Below are 20515 nucleotides of genomic sequence, written 5' to 3' on the forward strand. Positions count from 1 at the left end.
GTCCCATATGTTTGAACTGTTGTTTTTAAGTGCAGTCTTTTTTTCTTCATTTTTATCATTTCTGGTTGATGGAGCAGAGCTGAAAATCTGTGCTGGGCGGAAATCATCGGGTGTTTCACCATGAGAATGAAATGTGTATGGAAATGAAAGCCACAAAGATCTTTTGGAGGTACACTGTACAGTAAAGATCCACTGTGCAGCCGGTGAGGTGTCTAATCCAGCGGGAATCACTTCCAGCGGTTGATCCTGAGTAGCTGGACATATGCCAACACCATGCATACAAGCATGATGCCAAGCAGAGCCACCTGGTTCTGCCAGAATCCCCAAGTACTGTAATCAATGCCCTGCGAGTCCAAGTACATCTCCCCTGTGAAACTGAGAGAGAAAGAGGGCATCATGCTTATGAGACTTAAGGTAGGGAGAACAGAGAAGTGCAAAGCATACTGTATATTTTATTGACTGATGAATCCTTTACTATAACTGCCCAGTAGTGAGTATAAACAGCCATAAGTGAGACCACTTGCAGCAGAGTGAGACCATAAGGTTATACACACACACACACCATACACTCACCGAGCACTTTATTTATTTACATTTTTAGACTTAGATTCTTAGCCTATCCACTTAGAGTTATGATATGTTGTGTGTTCAGATATGCTCTTCTGCATACCACTGTTGTAATATATGGTTATTTGCGTTACTGTCACCTTCGACCAGTCTGGCCATTCTCGTCTGATATCTCTCATTAACAAGGCATTTCTGTCTGCAGAACTTTGCCTCTCGAGGCTAATGTGCGTGAAAATCCCAGGAGATCAGCAGTTTCTGAGATACTCAAACCACCCTGTCTGCCACCAACAATCATTCCACGGTCAAACACATTGAAGCTCCTGACCCATATCTACATGATTCTATACATTGTACCGCTGCCACACAATTGGCTCATTAGATAATCGCATAAATAAGCAGGTGTAATTAAGTAAAAATGTTCCTCATAAAGTGGTTGGTGATGCAAACATATACAGTCATACACAGGTTGAACCAGACTATGCCAAATTACATTATTCACAAAAAACTGTTATAAGTGAAATGTTTGCATTTGCCAAAAGCCTCAAAAGACTGGAAATTAAATTGATCGGTCCTAACGCTAGTATCAGCCTGCTCTCTATCCAAGTGTATCAGCACAGATCTTTGACAACTGCTACAACCCTGTATACGATATATACTGTACTTCAAACAACATGTACTCACCACTGGGCAGATTACTTAAGTTCTAATCCTTCCTGGTCTTGACATGGTGGATGATCACTGGTTCAAAAATCACTGTTTTCCTGTTTAGACTGTTTTTGAGAGCTGACCAAACTAAACATACATTGAGCACTGCTGTGTTCAGAGTAATATTGAGCAGTAGCATATAACAGATTGTATGTTTCAGTACAGTTCTATGTTTCAATACATTTCAATCAAAGTGAGACTTCTAGCTTTGTAAGTATCAGGCTCTCCCACTGGGTGGCAGCAGAACAGTACTGATTGAAACTTACGTGATGTTACCCAGACCAAAAACTTGTCCCTTCATTTCGTTTATAGTCACTGCCTGTGAGGAGAGAGAAGTCTTTAGTGACCTTGCACTTTATTTGTTGCAATAATAGCTGTAAAATGACGTCATATAATATGGGCAGATTACAGAATTGTTTTGAAGATTTATTGTGAGTATTATTTTTTAAAAGCCACTTTGTATTAACTGGCCATGGGTTATGATCAAAGAACTACCCAAAATATTGAAAATATTGAACCACTTAATTCAATTATAATGTCCTCAGCTCAAATATTTGAGCACTTATCTTTTGTCTTGATTTATCTTCAAGTATCATGTACAATTGGCTGCAGAATTATTGACTTATAAATATGCACAGATAAAACATATCCAACAGATCCAACATATGTAAAAAAATAAAAATGTTTTATATCCTTGGGTTTGCTCTGTACCCCCCTCTCCATTGCAGAACATGGATGTTGTTTTCACTTCTGTATGAATTTTGACTCCAGAATTATTGGTACCCTTAATAAAAATGGAGAAAAAAGTTTTATGTCTGCATATAATAAACAACATGGATATTGACCGATATTTGATGTTCAAACATATGGGAAAACTATATACCTTTATTTCAATGCATTTACTCATGTTTCAATGTTTTTCTATTTAATAATGTCAGTGCTATAATAAAAAGGCATAAAATGGATGGAATGGTTGCAAACTTTCCAGGAAGAGGATGCAAGTGCATAGTACCCACAGGAATGGTAAGGAAGTGATAAGTAACCCAAGGATTGCAGTTAAAGAATTGCAGAGCCTGGTTGTCTCTAGGGGTCACAAAGTCTTAAATAAAAACATAAAATGGCACCTTCATACCAACAATCTGGAAGGGTGGCACAAAGACAGCCCTTACTGAGCAACAAAACCAAAACCAAGCATCAGAGTTTACCAAACCTCACTGGAATTATAACTGGAAGAGAGTGCTCTTCCGGTGGCAAAATGGAAAGCATACAAGGAGAAGCACCTCATACCCACTGTCATAGTGAGTCATTGATGTTTTGCTGCCAGTGGTTCAGGGGCACTATTTGCACAATGAATTCTACAAAGTTCCAGAAAATCTTGATTGCCTTTGCCTTTGCTTGGTCGTGGTAGATCCAGCAGGACAATGTCTCCAATTATACATCAAATTCCACACAGAAGTGGTTGAGTAAAAACAACAACCATGTTCTACAATGGCCATCTCAGTCTCCATAAATAAAGCTGTGGTCTGAACTGAAGAGGGGGGTATATCGATGATTCTGAAAAGTTGTGCATGGAGGAATGGTCAAAATGCCCTCAAATGTGTTCTCTAGCATTATCATAAATGACAGGAAAAAGCTCATGGCCTGGGGTGATTGCACAAAGTATTAACCCAATCCACTCTGCCCCCTTGTGGTTGAGTCATCGATGTCTCAAATTATTGTTTTGTTCATATTTATATCATACAAAAAACTGTGACGTAATAAAACCACAAAACAGAAATGCCAGATTGTTAAAAAGACGGCAGTTTAGATCCTTATCAGTTTCTTATTTGCAATGCAGGGCAATAAAACAGCAGGCTCCATGTCACACTAACGGTTTACAACCCTAACCCGGTCACAGACAATTCAGAAATTGCATGAATAAACACATCCTTTTTTTCTTAGCTCACTTTTATTCCACGTCACTGGCTAGGGAAGCTAACGGGGCTCTGGTTAACCTGCTTTTGAAATAAAGTTCACTCATATAAGTGAATAAAACTCTGAAAGTGAATCTATAGAGATAGCGAATCTTACACTTACACCGACAGTGATCTGCTTATTGGAATTTGGGAACTGATGTAGGCAAGTTTTTCTGTGAGGAATTCTAAACCAGAAATTATCTATATATTTAAGTTAATTTTTAAAAACAGAAAAGCGGTGGTATAACTGTGTGTGTGTGTGTGTGTATGTGTGTGTGCAGAAGGCAATCAGTGTGTGTTCCCAGATTTTTTCCTTTGTGAATTTATAGTAAAGGAAATGCTATTTTGTCTTCCTTACCTCTAAACCATAGCGAAAAATGCTAACCCACTTCAGCCAAGATAACCAACTAAGCATGGAATTCAAATTCACCAAGAAGCCACCAAAAACCTGTGGGCACAAAGATAAGGAGTACATCACCAGCAAATACAAAAAAAAGGGGTCAGTTTCTACAGTACCATCATCGCCTTCATGATTGCCATCATTATCTTCATCATTACCACTGTCAACATAATCATCAGCATCATCACCACCGCCTCTATCATCATCACCATATTCTCTTTTTCTGTTGTCTCACCATCATGAAGACATATGGCAGGGCAATAAGAATGTTGGCCATGGCGAATGAGCCCACACTGGCACTGACCAGAAAGGCCAGAGCCACGGCTGCCAAACTAACAAGACTCATGGTGAGCGCAAACATGAAGAAGGCTTCCGAATCCGGCTTCAAACCTATGGACAACGGAGATAGAGGGTGAAACACTGCAGTCTGGGAGTGAAGAGGAGCTAAATGGGTGAGGTCTGGGTGATGTTAGCAAACATCTAATTAGGAGAAACTAATGATACAAGATAGTAATGAAAATAAGCAGTTATAATGACACTGTCATCAGTCCGTCTGGGAACTTGATGGACATGTGCTGAGCCAGCAAAATCTTACAATATAAATATTTACATTTATTCACAAATTCAATCCAACAAGGTAACTTTCCAAACAAATGCAACTCTTCAAAAATAAAGATAGCTTGGATAGCTTCGATAGTACTTCTCATCTGCATATTTTCTTGACCAGCTAGAGATTAATAATTTACTATCCCAAAAAACTTGTTAGTTTCTGAGCAAAATAGGACAAATGGCTCCCAATCAAACAGAATTGCTCTGGTAGTTTGCATGGACAGAAAATTCAGTGCTTTACATATGTTATTAGTTCCCGCAAGATCTTTGTGGTAGTTACCCATCATGTAGTAGGAAATACTGGAGAAGATGAAAATTGGGAGGATACGATTGGGCAGGAGGTCAGCAAAAACCTTGGACAGGAAGTAAGCAGATGTGCGGTAATAACCACTGGAGTTCTCATGGCTGCAACAACAAAAAGAAGTCCAGATTTGACCGATGGGTTTTCTGCTAAACTGTGCATAAATTATTGCTGACGTTCTCTAGCAATACAAATCACAAGCACAAACAGATCTTACATAAAGAGTGCTCTCTCATTGATGAACAGCTCAACCGCAGATAAGTTGCCAAACACCATGTTGATGATGAGAAAGAAGAAAGCTCCAATCCTACAAAAGAAACAATGGCATACATTTTATTGGCTGGTGAATCCTTTACTTTATGAGTTATCCCAGCAAAATTAGTTTCAAAGTTTGCAAGTGAGTGAACTACCCAACAGTCTCCACACATGCATACACACACATACACACACCCAGACACACAGCCCTGAAAGGAGACATTCAGTACTGCATTAGCATGACTGAACAAACGTAATTTATTGTATGTTTGATTGGTTAACAGATTTGGTGAATGAATATGCAGACTTAATACATGTATTGGTAGTGACCTGTTCTGCAGGCCCTCAGGCAGAGTTTTTGGAATCTGATAATAGATGAGCCCCACCAAAACAGCAAAGATGATGTTGAGAGCCATTTGTGCATATGAGGTCTGTGGGTTCCTCAATATGTTCTTCATAGTACGGCCAACTAACACCATAAGCTGCAAAGAGTCACACATACACACATACTCAGTTACAAATACACATGCATAGCACACTGTGCACATAGTGTAACAAATAAACACACAAGAAAACTCAACACATTGTGGTAGTCACATTCACAACACAAACACATACTGTGACAGTCTTGTACACAACAACCAAACATACTTTCACAGGACCCACACTGTTACAAATATATACCAAGCAAACTGTGACAGTCACATGCACAACTACGGCAGCCCTACACATGTATAACTTTGCAGCACAAACATACACGTCATACAATGTGTTGAGCACACCAAAAACAAACTAAACAGTGACAGTAATACAACTTGCTGTAAAAATGAGACAAATACACAATGCACACGTTCTAGAAAGGCACGTGCAGTCACAGATGTGCAAGTATATACTTTTCACACCTGTAATTTCAGCAGGCAGACAGATAATCTTTACTACCCCATTCAACTTTGAGCTGTCTTATCCAGCATTTATGGGGGCTTTAGAGCCACCACTTGGGCAATAAACTTGGTTCAGCTGGACTGCCTCATTTCCAGCAGGACTATTTTTTAATCAGACACCTGAAATGTCTTCTGAGGAATGATTTTCCCTGACTTTCCTCTGCATAAAATAAACAACACAGAGAATCATTTATTTTATGTTCAAGCATATGGTAGAACTATACTTTTATTTCAATAAATTCCCTCTCAATGTTTTTTAGTAAGTAATCTATTTTTTTCGGAAAACCATAGGTCTCAAAATGATTGGCACCCTTAACAAAAATCAAAACAATAAAATCAAACAAAGTGAAATAAATTCAATACAATTTTATTTAATTAATCTCAGTCGAAAGTAACTTTATTGTGCCATTCCATCACTTCCGGTTTTGCTAGAGTATTAAATTAGGTAACAACCATGCCGAATCCCTTTGTCTATTCCACTATTTAAGATCAGTGTAATAATGAATTCAACAAAGTACCAGGAATCAGAAAATCTGGTTCTCCAATGGTCAAAAATCCCTATAAATGTGTTCTCTAACAATAAATTACAATAAATTATAGAGAAAGTTTCATGGCTGTCATCTTTGTCAGGGGTATTTGCATAAAATATTAAACCAGGGGTGCCAATAATTGTGAAACCTGTTTTTTGTGGAAATACAGTACTGTGCAAAAGTCTTAGGCACCTGTATAACATTCTGTACTGATAAGATTCTTTCAAAAATAATTCAATGAAATAAAGGTACTATACATTTTACATTACATTTTAGTAATTTGGCAGAATAGTTAAAAACTGAATCAAATCAATATTTTTTGTGACCAATATTTGTCACTTCTCTGAGATATAGAACTGCAGGACACCGTTGGCTGAGACAATCAGCAGGGAGGTTGTTCCAAGCATGTTGGAGAACTTGCCACAGTTCTTCTGCAGACTTTGGTTGGCTCCTTGCTTCTGATCTCAGACAGCCTTGATCAAGTTTTTATGTTAAATAGTAGTAGTAAATTGTGTACAGTAATATGTTATTTTTAAAATTAAATACAAAAATGTCTCTGTAAAATTAAATCATTTGGAAAATGAATATTTTGGATATTTGGAAATCTCAAATGTGTTCTTTTATACTAACACACCCAAAAAAATAAACATATATATAATAAAGTCTAGGGTGCCTAAGACTTCTGCACAGTACTGTATATTTTTATTTCAAAAATGTAATTTGCTTAATTTCATTGAATCATTAGTAAAGCACAATACATGTTGGGAAATAAAGTTTCATGTCGATGACTATTATTCATTTAGTTCAATTAAATTTTGTGCATATTTGTCAAGGGTGCCAATAATTAAGTAGCTGTTAATTTAGGAGCACTGTGGCATACCCTGAGTAGTGTAGAGCATCCTGGCTCATAGTGGCATGCTTTGTTAGAATTTGTACCAGTCGCAATGAAAAAGTGTTGAAAGCCCCTTGCAACAAAAGTTCAGACAAAGATGTACAAGAGTGAATGATTACATTTATAGGTACGTGGACCATAGTGTGTCACAATTATTTTACATTATTTTTCAATGTTCCATCTTAACCCGCTGTAATGCTTCATATTGGGAAAGATTTGATTCATTTTCAGAGAGGTTTTGGATAGCTTTTTGACCCCTCAGATATTTGATTTTATATTTTACCTGAGTAATTCCAACTTGGAAATGATGCAGGAGGGCGTTTATTTAACAGTTTATTTGTTGTGAAATGTATGATTAGTTAGTGAATCACAGCAATGCAAGATTTAGCCATTTTGGATAGATATGGAGAAACTAAGGGACACCAAGGTAAACTTCTTACATTTTCTTTCGTAGATCTTTATTTGTTCTCTTTATTTGTTCTGCACCCTCAGATTTTGGGCACATGTGGTCAAGGAGTTTATGATCCAGGATGTATAGGTTTACCTCTTATTTGTGGCACGTTATACCTAAATTATGAAAATAAAGAAAACTACAAACAAATATAATGGCGTAGATGGTCTTGCTTCAGTTGTGGCTAGATGGTCAACTAAACCATTTGTGACAAACTAAACTAAATTTGAGTCAAATCAAATGGTAACATTCCCAAACTGCTTTGTGTTAAAATAAGTTTGAGGAGAAAGTTATACTCAGCATTTACTATTCAAGAGATTTGCTGTAATCAGGGACAGAGGGCACACCCAGCCTTACATTTATTCCCAGCTCTTGCAGAACATTGTCGATACTACAGCTCACAAAATTGGTATTTGATAAAAAACTGTGATCAACCAGTCCTGTCACGGGTAGGCCAATCTAATGGTGAGTAGCAGAGTGAGAGTTAACTGTCACAGGCATTCCAATGTAGCCCTGCGTGTCACAGATAGTCAGGTGACAGAAATGGAGGGTTCAAACCTGGTAGTGGAAGGGTGTGGCATAGCAGGCCTTCTCCTGGATGCCAGTGGAGGAGTCCTGTGCCTCTGAGAGCTGTTTCAGTTGCTCCATCACCTGACTGTAGTGCCTTGACTGTAGGTACTGCAGGGCCAGATGGTTCTCATCTGCCTTCTCTACACTGCTGTGGAGATGGACTGTGCAGACACATACACAGCAATCAGTAACAGAAGGTGAGAAGGAGCGTAAGAAAGGAGAACAGGGAAAAAGGCAGAGCCCTTGTATTCTGAAGAGCATTTGCCACATCCTCGATTAGAATGGTAAAGATTATGGAGGTCTACTCCCCCAGATCAAACCAATCTGACAAGTGTGGTTAGTATACCCTAGCTGAGACTAATTGTACAGGTAATGGGGTAGTATGTTTATGCATGTAGTTTTTGAACCCTATGCCCAATTTTCAAAAATGAGGTAACGTTGGATTCCTTGGATCAAGTCGACTTTAACGCACCCATTGACGTCACCACATTGGATTGAAAAGTTGAAACATTTTTCGCAGGCCACAAAGTTTGGCCAATCTTCACCAAATTTGGCACAGATGATCTTCATACCAAGCCTCACAAAAGTTATCAAATGTATTTTTTATTTTCAAAATCGTTTGTTCAGTACAGCAAATCAAAATCAAACAGGAAGTGAGGGCATATCTCAGCATCATTTTGATGTGTTGATACCAAACTTGCTATATATACTCAGGACTCTTTCCTGAGGATGTGGAAGAATTTGGTTTCATGTGACCACTGGGGGGTGCTGCAATAAGCAAAAACAACATTTTGCGTTGTGAGTGTTGATGTGTTTCCCTTAACAGAACTGATTCTTATGTAGGCTGATACCTTGGCAAATCCCAAAGCTGAGACTTGAGAAACTGTGTCTTAACCTAATTTATGTGGCTGCCATATTGGACTTGATCAAAATGTTTAAAAGCATTTCAACACCAACATATTTTGTCCAATCTTGGACTTGGCTCAGATCATCTTCAGACCAACCCTCAAAAAAATTTTTTATTACAGCCAAATCAAAGGCAAATAACCTAAACCTAAATATGAGCTCATATCTCAGTTACACCCAGTCTTGACATAAAACCTGCTATCAGTGTTTACAGCCACACTGTTAACATGATCCGATCAAGTTTCCACGATGACTCTGCCCTGCTGGACTGCTTGGCGCCCTCAACCCTGCTTTAATTTGTATATATTATTTTATATTATTTCTTTTTTTATTGATATATCTCATACAATTATTTTTTTTTAACTTTATTTATTTGTTTTTCAGTTCAATTATATTTAAAGTTGAAGGAAATCCAAAAAAAAGATTGCCATAATTAAGCAGCCCTAGTACAATCCTACAGACAGTTGGATAGGTGCACCCTAGATGTGACCAAAACTACAGATAATGGTAAGTACTGTAAGTAAGTACTAAAATAAGTACTGAATTCTCCCAATGAGACCAAAACCTACAGGAAATGTGGCGTGGTATACGAGACTGAAATGTCAATGATGTTGGCACACAATCCAGACCTGCTTTGTTGGAGTCCAAAGTTGGGACAATGTCTCCATTTGTGATGTCCAGGAAGAAGTCGGCAGGGTTGTTAAATTCCTCACGCTGGTACCCTACACACACACACACACACACACACACATATAGACACACAAACCCACACAAGCAGGTGATCATTTACAGTCGGTTAATCGAATGTTTGGGTCTATATTAAGAAATTATCATTCTTGTCTTTTAGCTAGCTTTTAGCATTCTATAATTTTAGGAGAAGAAAGAGAACACTAGTATGAGGCACTATATCATTATGAATTATTGAAATTTATTGAATAAGGAAATATAAATACATTTGATTGAATATATTATTGTTTCACATCACTTATATACCATAACCTCATTGTATGAATTGCTGAAGAAGTGAGGAATGTGTTGTCCTTGGAAATATCTCTACGCCATATTTGGTGAAGTGACAGCTATACTTACAAAGTGCACACTCACTCAGATCTGGCAAGGTAGATAGGAAAATGCTTTAAAACAGTCATATATCTTAAAAAAAAACATTACCCAATTCCTCAAAGTAACCCATAGCTTGGCTGGCGGCCCCAGCATAGATGATCTCTCCCTTGTTCATGAGGGTGAGGTGGTCAAACTGCCGGAAGATGGAGTATCTTGGCTGGTGGATGGAGAAGATCACTGTCTTCCCATTCCGGGACAGACTGTGAGAAGAAGAGGACAAGTACAGGTAAGAGCTGTCAACAGACAAGTATATTTACATTACATTTATGCTTTTAATCCAAAGTGACTTACAAGTGCATAGGTTCTTCCACAAGTCAAAGCATCACATCCATAACTAGGAAAATACACTTGGAATGCTGTTCTAAACATATAGTCATCATAAGTGCAAATGTTTTTTTTTTTGGGGGGGGTTAGACAAGGAGGATAGGGATATCAGAAAGGGGGGCGGGGGAAATCAGGAGGGAGGACTAAGGTAGAGTTTAGGGGGAGGGATTCTGCTGTCCTGACAGTGGTAGGCAAGTCATTCCACCACTGAGGAACCAGAACGGAAAACAGGCGTGGACGTGCAGCTCGACCGCCAGGTGCACGTAGAGAGGGAACCATAAGGCGACCAGAGCTGGCAGACCGGAGTGGTCTAGCTGGGGAGTAGGGAGTGATCAAGGATTGTATGTAAGGTGGGGCAGTCCCCTTAGCAGCCTGAAATTCCAACACTAGGGCCTTGAATCGGATGCGTGCGGCAATAGGAAGCCAGTGGAGGCCAATGAGAAGCGGGGTGAAATGAGTCGACCTGGACTGACTGGTGATCAGGCGGGCTGCAGCATTCTGGACCGGCTAGAGGGGCTTGATGGCACACGCTGGGAGACCGTGTGCCATCAATAAATACCAGGAGAAGGAGTGGACAAGGGCACTGTTGGTAGTGAAGCCTACATTCTGAGGCAACAGTTACCACAAGACTCTGCCTTTAACAGAAAATTAGATTTCTTTGAGAAAAGTGGAACATGAAAAAAGTATAACAAAAATATAACAATCATACTGTCAAAATCTTCTTCATGCGTTTCAAAATGAACCAGGATACAGCTGCCCATTGCTTTTTTACAGGACATAACAGTTAGTGAAAGCCAAAAGTCCTGAACTACACTATTGGGACTTTAGACCACTGGGACTAAATACAAACATTTTAGATGCTTATTTAGCTTTATTTTGAGTACAGGTGCAGGTTAAACACAAAGATTCCCTGCAGGGAGGACTGTCTTAGTTTAGACAAAGCTGTGAGTAGGAGAAAGAAGAAGCTCTGGGAGGTAGGAGAAGTGACTGAGGTGTGTCCTTTATCTGTTTAGTGCATTTGTAGTTTTGAGTAAATGATTTCATTTTGTAATGAGCTGTCTTGAATAAGGCATTTCATGTGAACTGTTCTGAAAATTAAAGCACTTTCCAAAAATTCTTTCAGGCAGTTGCGAATCCTGCAATTCTGACATACAATAAAGACACGTATGATTCTTGCTGAATCCTATCAGTGTTATCTTCATTGTATCTGCATGGCGTTAGGCTATCACTCCATGACAGTCTCTCAAATGGCACGTACCAGACACAGATATGTGTTGTTGAGTGCAGCCCTACACGGATGTAAATTGACGACTGTACAGAGATTAGAGCATGATACTTCCAGAACTTATCAAATGCACATCATTTTTGTAGATTCCCAGTAAGATATGTGTGTCGGTACATACCTGTGTAGTAGGGAGATGATAGAGTTGGCAGTGTTGGCATCCAGACCAGTGGTGGGCTCGTCGAGGAAGAGGAGGGAGGGAGAGGTGATGAGCTCCATGCCAACACTGCACCTCTTCCTCTCCCCGCCTGACACACCCCGCAAAAACTCAGTCCCGATATGTGGAAACACACAGGGTCGCAAAGATTATTCCACTTTGTGTGCGCACGTGTGTGTGTGTGTGTGTATGTGCATGCGTGTATGTGTGTGTTACCTTGGTATCTGCACAATTCTGGAGACCCAGCTCTTTAAGGACATTGTTGACTTTCTGTTCTTTGTCTAAGGAGGAGTACTGCTTGCGAGACAGACGTAGGTTAGCTGAGAAGGTAAGGTTTTCTCTGACTGTCAAAGTCCCCATCAGAATATCATCCTGAGAGAGAGAGGAAAAAAAAACTGAGACAGGGGAGGCAGTTGCAGAATCTCTGTAACTCTTCGTACAGCACTTAAATGATACATGTAAAGAAAGAGACAAAAACAACCATTTTCGGTAAGTTTTGAATATAAATACTGATTTAAAAAATCTAAAAGGAATTGCAGCATTTATATATTTTCAGGCCTGACAATCAGCTTGTCTGGAAGTAGCGAATGACAAAGACAAATGTTTTGTTTATGCTGATAAAACAGAAATTCAAATTTGACTGATTTGACTTAATTGAATTAATAATTCAATGATCTGTGGTTGTAAAATGCGGAATGAGAATTTTCTAAATTGAATCCAATTGATAAAATGGCACACTGCATGCACCAATTAATTTGGTGAAAATTCACTATGAATCACATTTTTTAAGTTAAATTAATTTTAAGTCTAAACCAAATCTCTTAACATCATCAACCTCTTTCAACCATGGTCAGCCGGTCATAAGGCTAACTTACTAACACTCAACACAGCCTCAGGGCAGCATCATGAACAGGAAATTAGAGCAAACCGAGGTACATACAACACAAGGTTTGTAGCGCAGTGGTTAAGGTACATGACTGGGACCTGCAAGGTTGGTGGTTCGATCCCCGGTGTAGCCACAATAAGATCCGCACAGCCGTTGGGCCCTTGAGCAAGGCCCTTAACCCTGCATTGCTCCAGGGGAGGATTGTCTCCTGCTTAGTCTAATCAACTGTACGTCGCTCTGCATCTGCCAAATGCCATTAATGTAATGTAAAAGGGAACTCACCTGAACCACATACGCTGAGCTAAGTCTCAGGTCAGATGTCACGGCCTTGCCATCTACCAGCACCTGGCCAGAACGCAGGCCTGCAGGGTCCTTTCGGCCTGCAATGACGTCAAGCAGCCTGCATGTGCAGTAAGACACATTAACACATTTAGTGTGTGTGTACTTTGTGTGTACGATACACTCACGGAGCACTTTATTAGATAGACCTGTACACCAGTTTGTTAATGCAAATATTTAATCAGCCAATCATGTGGCTGCTACTAAATGTATAAAAGCATGCAGATATGGTCAAGAGGTTCAACTGTTTTTCTGACCAAATGCCAGATTGGGGAACTGACTTTGACTGTGGAATGATTGTTGGTGCTAAACAGGGTGGTTTGAATATCTCATTAACTGCTGATCTCCTGGGATTTTCACACAGTCTCTAGAGTTTTCAGAGAATGGTGCGAAAAACAAAAAAACATCCAGTGAGCAGAAGTTCTGGATGCCAAATTGCCTTGTTAATGAGAGAGGTCAGACTGGTCAAAGGTGACAGTAATGCAAATAACCACACATTACAACAGTGGCATGCAGAATAGCATCTTTGAACACACAAACTTGTCAAACCTCTTAAGTGGATAGGCTACAGAAGCAGAAGACCAAAACATCTAATAAATACCAAATATAGTGCTCACTGAGTGTTTGTGTGAGTGTGTTCGCATGGGTGCATGCATGAGTGTGTATGTCTGTGTGTGTAGGGGGGCTTCTTAAGGTATATAAACTTATGTATATTTATTTATTATTATTATTATTATTTATTTAGGTATATAAATAAATATAATCTGATTCAGTATTGGATACAATCTCAATATACTTTTATCATTGAAGTTTGCATGAACATGCTCAAGATGCCAAGAGCAACTGTAAATATTCAGTGTGGCTATTGTAATAATTATTATAATTATGACAAAATGATCATAGCCTTAATGAGAGATGGGGCATGCTGATTGTCATTAGTTAGTTACCTACAGTAGTTTCAGTATGTAATGAAATTGTAATTCAGTGTAATAATTTGTGTTTACTGCAGTAATGGCAGTGTATAATTATCGTGATCATAACAATTTATAATAAACAGTATTTATAGCGTATCGTAGAGCATTGCACAACTAAGGTTACTATTATTAATTACTTGTGTAATTATGATTATGGTAATTAGTCTCACGAGGTTTTTCCGCTCCCTGTGGGGCCCATGATGGCATTGATTCCATGTCTCATGATCCCACTGAAACAGAATACCAGGCATGTACGTAAGAACTCAAGAACAAAAGAATACTTAAATAAAACAACTCCCTGTGTGAAGGAAAGTTACCACCATGAAATTCATCTTGAAGTAATACCTACATCCTCAGATTCTGCTCACTGGAATAGGTTCTGTAATCCTCTTACCGCATTTACCATTCCTTTTGGTAAATCTGAAGAGATTAGCCAATTTATTAATAATAGTTGCAAGTCTCATATTGCAAAGGTAATTACAGTTAGTTTCAATGGTTATTATTACTGGAAGGTTTCAAAGGACTGTCTGGCACTAGCACTGCTAAAATAATATTTTATGATCAAGTATGTATAACAGGCCTGGCGTATGGCATCTATAAGGTGGCCAACTCTGAAAGCCTTGTATGATTCCCCCGTGTAGTTCACTCTACATTGTAAAATGTTCAGTGTTAACACTTGTGAGGTACATTTGGTCCCTATTGGACCTAAATTTGAATGAACACTGGACATTTTACTGTAATATATGCTATCTGTCTGAATTAAAAAAATAATTATAATTACAGTATACTGTATGTGAGGAAAGCAGGGTGATAGATCTCCTTTTAGGCAATACATGAGTAAAGTATGAATATAAAAGAATATAGAAATCTTTCACACCATACATAATATTCTGAAAGAGTATAATATTAGCAATTCATCAAAATTATTTTTAAATATGAATTGCGTTCATTCATTTCCCAAATTTCCCAAGAAGTGTATGTTTTCAGAAAGCAGTAGTGCCTACAATTGTGTTCAGAAAAAAAACACAGTTGGCCTCTACCATTGCTACAGATTCTGTAAATTTATGAAGGTGCAGCCTAATAACATTTAGATATTTTAGCACACACACAGTATACATCTTTGACCATATGGTATACCCATAGTTGGATAAACACACAGAATAAGAAATTCAGTGATTGGTATGAGGTAAATTACTGAGATGGGAACTGCCAATTAGGATGCTGGAATGTTGCTCCGGACATTAATCTGCCTCGAGAGACAATCAAAAAGATGAATGTCCTTACTGGTCTCTGTCAGTGAACAATACAGAACTAATTTATGATGTGGTGAAAATATGGGAACCAAATCAATTTTCACATAAACAACATCCCCTCAGTACATACACAACATACCTGCTATTTTTAAATAAGTGCTAATGACAAATTGCATATGACAGTTTAAACATGTAATGCAAAAGTGACCAGCAAGAAAAGTGTAAAACCATTCTCTTTGCAGGTGAGGTGAGCAAACTCAAATATCTCAAAGCACCAAATATCAAAACAACCTTCTGGCAGTATACAGTTATCATTTTGATTAGCAGAGTATTCTATATGTACAGTATCCTGCATAGAGGGCTTCTGCACCATGACGTCCTGTCAATCTGCCCTGTTCTGTTCAGTTTCATAATGTTTGGGAAAAAGACATATATCTTTTTCTTGATTTGGCTCTGTACTACACTTTTAGATTTGAAATCAAACAATTCACATGTGGTTAAAATACAGATTTTCAGATTTTACTTTTATACATTTTGGTTTCTCCATGCAGAAATAGCACTAGTCGCCCAATAGTTTCAGGGCACCATAATATTTGGAACACATGGCTTCACAGGTGTTTCTGATTACCTTCAGATTGATTTGGAGTCTGTTCTTGGCATTTGTCAACATGTGCATCAGTGTTGTACCGATGACAGTCAAGGAAGCCATTATGAGGCTGAGATATTATTACCCAAAAAACATTCTTGTACATTTCAGGGTACATTTAAGAAATGTGTTCCTTGAAGAACACAAATATACTTGCACTGTACTGTACCACTGACAAATATGCCAAAATGTATTAATCTTATAGGCTCATTCTAGTAGATATAGACTGAATGCAAATCATTTTCCATGTTGTATTGAGTTTGGTAATAAGAAACAAAGGTCAATAGAGTCTCCAAACAGAATTTACCACACTGGGACGCAGCCAAAAGGCAAAATGAGCAATGACTATGAGTTACATAATTCAATGGTACAAGGAGCAGACGCCAAAGCGGAGCCAAATTTGGAAACTGTAATTCACATGATGCGTGCCACAACATTATAAAAACAAATGAAGCAATATCTCTATTAATGGCAATGACCAAGACTATAAGATAAGATAAGAATAGTTTGGAAAGGTAAAAAAAAATCTGTAAAGGGAAGGGGTGGAATTCCAAATACAGTATTTTGATGTAGTGAAAATGCAAAAATATACAAATCAGCAGAAAACAAATTCAACTTTCAATGGCCTTTTTCTGTCAATGAAAAAAAATACTCAAATGTATTTTGTCTGGTTCAATTGCACTCAATTATTGTTAGTTTGCTTCCTCAGATTGTCAGACTCTCACGCTTGTCCTGCTTCTTTGTGGTACAGAAAGATATATAGATATATAGAATAGATTCAACTCCCGAACACTGCAAACACCAAAAAATAAGTCAAACTCAATAAGTATGTTGGTCTTATATTTAGTCTTATATTTAAAAGTAATTTATATTACTTTTTGCTAAAGAAGACAAAAAGTTTTCTGTGAGGTGAAACAGTTTGACTAATTTCAGGATTTACCAGTGGGTCAAGAAAATGCCACTTGTCAAGCAAACTGTAACTTGAAACAAGGTAATATTTCCTACTTGAAAGATTTTCACTCTCATTGCAAGACAAAACACATGTTAAAACAGACTTTCTTTTGCAGAAAAGGCTTTGTACACAGGAAAGTGGCATGAGAACATTTTTAACCACTTTTTGTATATAGGCTGGTTGCAATTCAATCAACAGATGGACATGACTTCTGAACACAGTAAGCTCAAATTCAATGAGTGTGGCCAATGCATCCTGATCGTTTGTTTGTTTGGATTTTGGTAGTTAAGGCTAAAAATAATAGTATTTACTTCCCAAGAGAGAATGTCACATTTTCCTCTGCTTCATTGGACATACTTCTGCAGTCTTTATTTTCATTTGTAAATAAGAAAAACACATTCATGTTACAGCCATTCAAAGCAGGGATCCACGGGCAATGTTTTTATCACATATTTTGGAACTGACATGGAATCTTTGGTTTCTCTGCAGCTGCCTTGCTATGGCTTTGGTGGATGCTGCCCTTAGTATCAGAGTCCACATTAGGAAGGTGATTCTGCATTTCAGCATGTGTAGCCAGTTAGCATTAGCTGTCTGCATTTCTGATGAGCTATCCAGGTGCTCTATGGATGGTTTTTTGAATGGTAGCGAGGAAAGGCAGATCACTGTGCAAGCAATAAACACCCCCAATTGTTGACTGCCATAATAAAAAACTAGATAGACAGATAGATAAATAGATAGACAGACATAATACAAATATGCCCTTTCTTGGTCCTACCAAGAACTACGACCAAACCTAAAATAAAAAAAAAGATATATCTGAAACTGTACACCTTGACTATACTATACCTCATTGCATACTCATTATACCACACCTGACATTTTTCAGAATCTCCTTTTCCGGTCCTTTCCTGCATGGGCCTCTGCTTTCTTTAACACTGTAGCAGAGGTCTTGGAAGGTGACAACAGGTCCAGGCATCTGGAAGGGTTGTTCTGTCTTATCCATGACAGCTGATCACTGTACCACCAATGGGTTGTATCACGATGAAGAGCCTTGTATCCTCCTCCTCTCGATCACTATTCCACACAATCGACCTATACCTTAGTTGACAGAGTCAGGTAGAACCTAATCACTATCTGCTAAAAGGGGAGGGGCTAGGGTTGTCCTATTGTCACTGAGTTGTTTGCATTCTGGACATAAGCAACAGACACATCTAAAAGTTCTAAAATGTATCCTCTAATCTTGCGTACGATTAAATCATTTTTCTTTTTAAAGTAACTTTTTAGGCTCTGCTATCATTGGAAATGTATGCTGCAATGGAAAATGATTCAACAAATACCACTGAGCTAGCTCATTGGTTTGTGTGCTCAATGCTGAACTTTGTATTCACAGTGGCTGAGCATAAAAGATATCAGGAAGACAAACTGCTGGTCTGAGTGAGTGCAAATAATGCACACACTAACGATGGGCACATTACAAACCTTTATTATTTATTTTTATTTGACCTTTATTTATACAGGGAAGTCCCTTGAGAGCAAGCTCTCATTTTCAAGGGTGCCCTGTTTACAAAAAACATATATAAAAGATACAGGTTGCAACAGACAAGATAAGAGCAGACAAAAAACAAGCTATAAAAAACAGATAATAATTGATAAGACACTAAAAATCTGGTAAAACACGAGCAGTTCTCAGTCATGGTACCCACGAGGAGCACTCTAAAAGAGTCTAGAGAAACAAATTGATCCAATTTTAGAGTGTCCTGGAGCCTATTCCACTTGTCCGGAGCATAGTGAGAAAAAGCAGTCTTTCCATATTCCGTCCTCACGCGCGGAATGAGCAATCTGATGTGTGACTGCGAGCCCGTTCGGCAACTCATAGAGTTGTGAATGAGGAGCGAGGATAAATACGATGGAAGTTTACCAATTAGAGCTTTATAAATGAATAGAAGAGAATGTAGCTCTCTTCGTGCAGTTAGGGACGACCAACCCAATTTTTCATACAAAACACATCGGTGAGTAAGAAAACCATCACCCATTACAAAGCGCAGGGCACTATGATACACAGCATCAAGCAGCTTCAAAATGGCAGGAGAAGCATGCATATACATAATATCACCATAATCAAAAACAGACATAATTTTGGACTGAACAATGGATTTCCTGGTTTGAAGAGAAAAACAGGATTTATTCCTGTAAAGAAAGCCAATTTTAATCCTCAGCTTCTTTATGAGATGTTCAATATGTGTGTGAAAAAGAGAGCTTGGTATCCAGCCAAATACCCAGATATTTAAATGAGTCGACACAATCAATTAGTTCTCCCTGCAGAGAGTGAAGAGAAAGGCTATTATTAACAATTGACGATCTTGAGAAAAACATCCATTTAGTTTTGTTTGAGTTTAAGACTAATTTGAGATCAAGCAGAGATCGTTGGAATGTGTCGAAGGCTGACTGCAGGCTTGCAGCTGCCTGAGCTGGGGTGGGACCAAAGCAATAAATTATTGTATCGTCCGCATAATAATGGACATTAGTGTGTACAGAAGGGAAAAGAATATTATTTATATAAAGAGTGAGTAAAATTGGACCAGTAATGGACCCTTGTGGGACACCCTTAACAACAGATAAAGAGCTGGATCTAAGATTGCCAGCAACAACAGCTTTCTCCCAGGCAAGTAGTTAGAGAACCAACTAAGGGAAAGGTCATCCAGGCCAATGGAAGCTAACATACTTAACAAAATACCATGATCAACAGTGTCGAAGGCCTTAGAGAGGTCGACAAAGAGGGCAGCACAATGTTGACGATTATCAAGACCATTCACAATATCATTAATGACGAGGGAAGTGGCAGTAACAGTGCTATGACCGGGTCTGAATCCTGATTGGTGTGAGTGTAGGATATTGTATGCGCCTAAAAAAGCCTGCAGCTGTTCAATTGCCAGGGTTTCTAAAACCTTAGCTAGGCAGCACAGTCTAGAGATGGGACGATAATTGTTTAGGTCACTGGTGTGACCCCCTTTAAACAGGGGCACAACCTGTGCGGACTTCCAGACCATTGGGATTTCACCGAAGATAAAAGTTAGGTTAAAAATGTGAGCAAGCGGGGAGGCGACCAGGTGAGCACTGAGCCGCAAAAGATATGGGGCTATGTCATCCTCACCCTTAGACTTTTTAATATTCAGATGGGAGAGTGCCATGAAAACTTCACAGTCACTAACCGGTCTAAAAGAGAATCTATTAGCAAGAGGGGAGGGGATCGAAAGGTTTTCGGCCAATGACGGGTCATGGACGTGTCCCGGCGAGACCGTATTGGCTGATAGCCTATCAAATAGAAGGCCAGAAGCTACAAAATGTTGGTTAAATGCGTTGCACATTTTTGATTTGATTGAAATTACATTATTCTCATAGCTAATTTGAGGTGGGAGAGTAGAGGTGGATCCAGATTTAAGTGATTTTACAGTTTTCCAAAAACTTGGGCATTTGCAAATGAAGATAAATAGAAATCAG

General features: G+C 38.6%; 1 protein-coding gene across 1 annotated transcript; it reads right to left on the minus strand.

Moving 5' to 3' along the window:
* Positions 1-227: 227 nt before the first annotated feature.
* On the minus strand, positions 228-20205 carry LOC133122149 (broad substrate specificity ATP-binding cassette transporter ABCG2-like). The gene is made up of 16 exons (XM_061231918.1): positions 20154-20205; positions 17890-17998; positions 14337-14396; positions 13136-13253; positions 12184-12339; positions 11932-12089; positions 10253-10404; positions 9712-9804; positions 8165-8316; positions 5123-5274; positions 4755-4844; positions 4517-4641; positions 3863-4017; positions 3586-3675; positions 1539-1591; positions 228-375 (listed from the first exon to the last, which is right to left on the minus strand). Exons 1-16 carry the CDS (start codon positions 20203-20205, stop codon positions 228-230), a joined length of 1863 nt encoding a protein of 620 aa, XP_061087902.1.
* Between the last annotated feature and the right edge of the window lie 310 nt (positions 20206-20515).

Source organism: Conger conger, chromosome 2, assembly GCF_963514075.1.
Source record: "Conger conger chromosome 2, fConCon1.1, whole genome shotgun sequence".
NCBI classification, from domain to species: domain Eukaryota; kingdom Metazoa; phylum Chordata; class Actinopteri; order Anguilliformes; family Congridae; genus Conger; species Conger conger.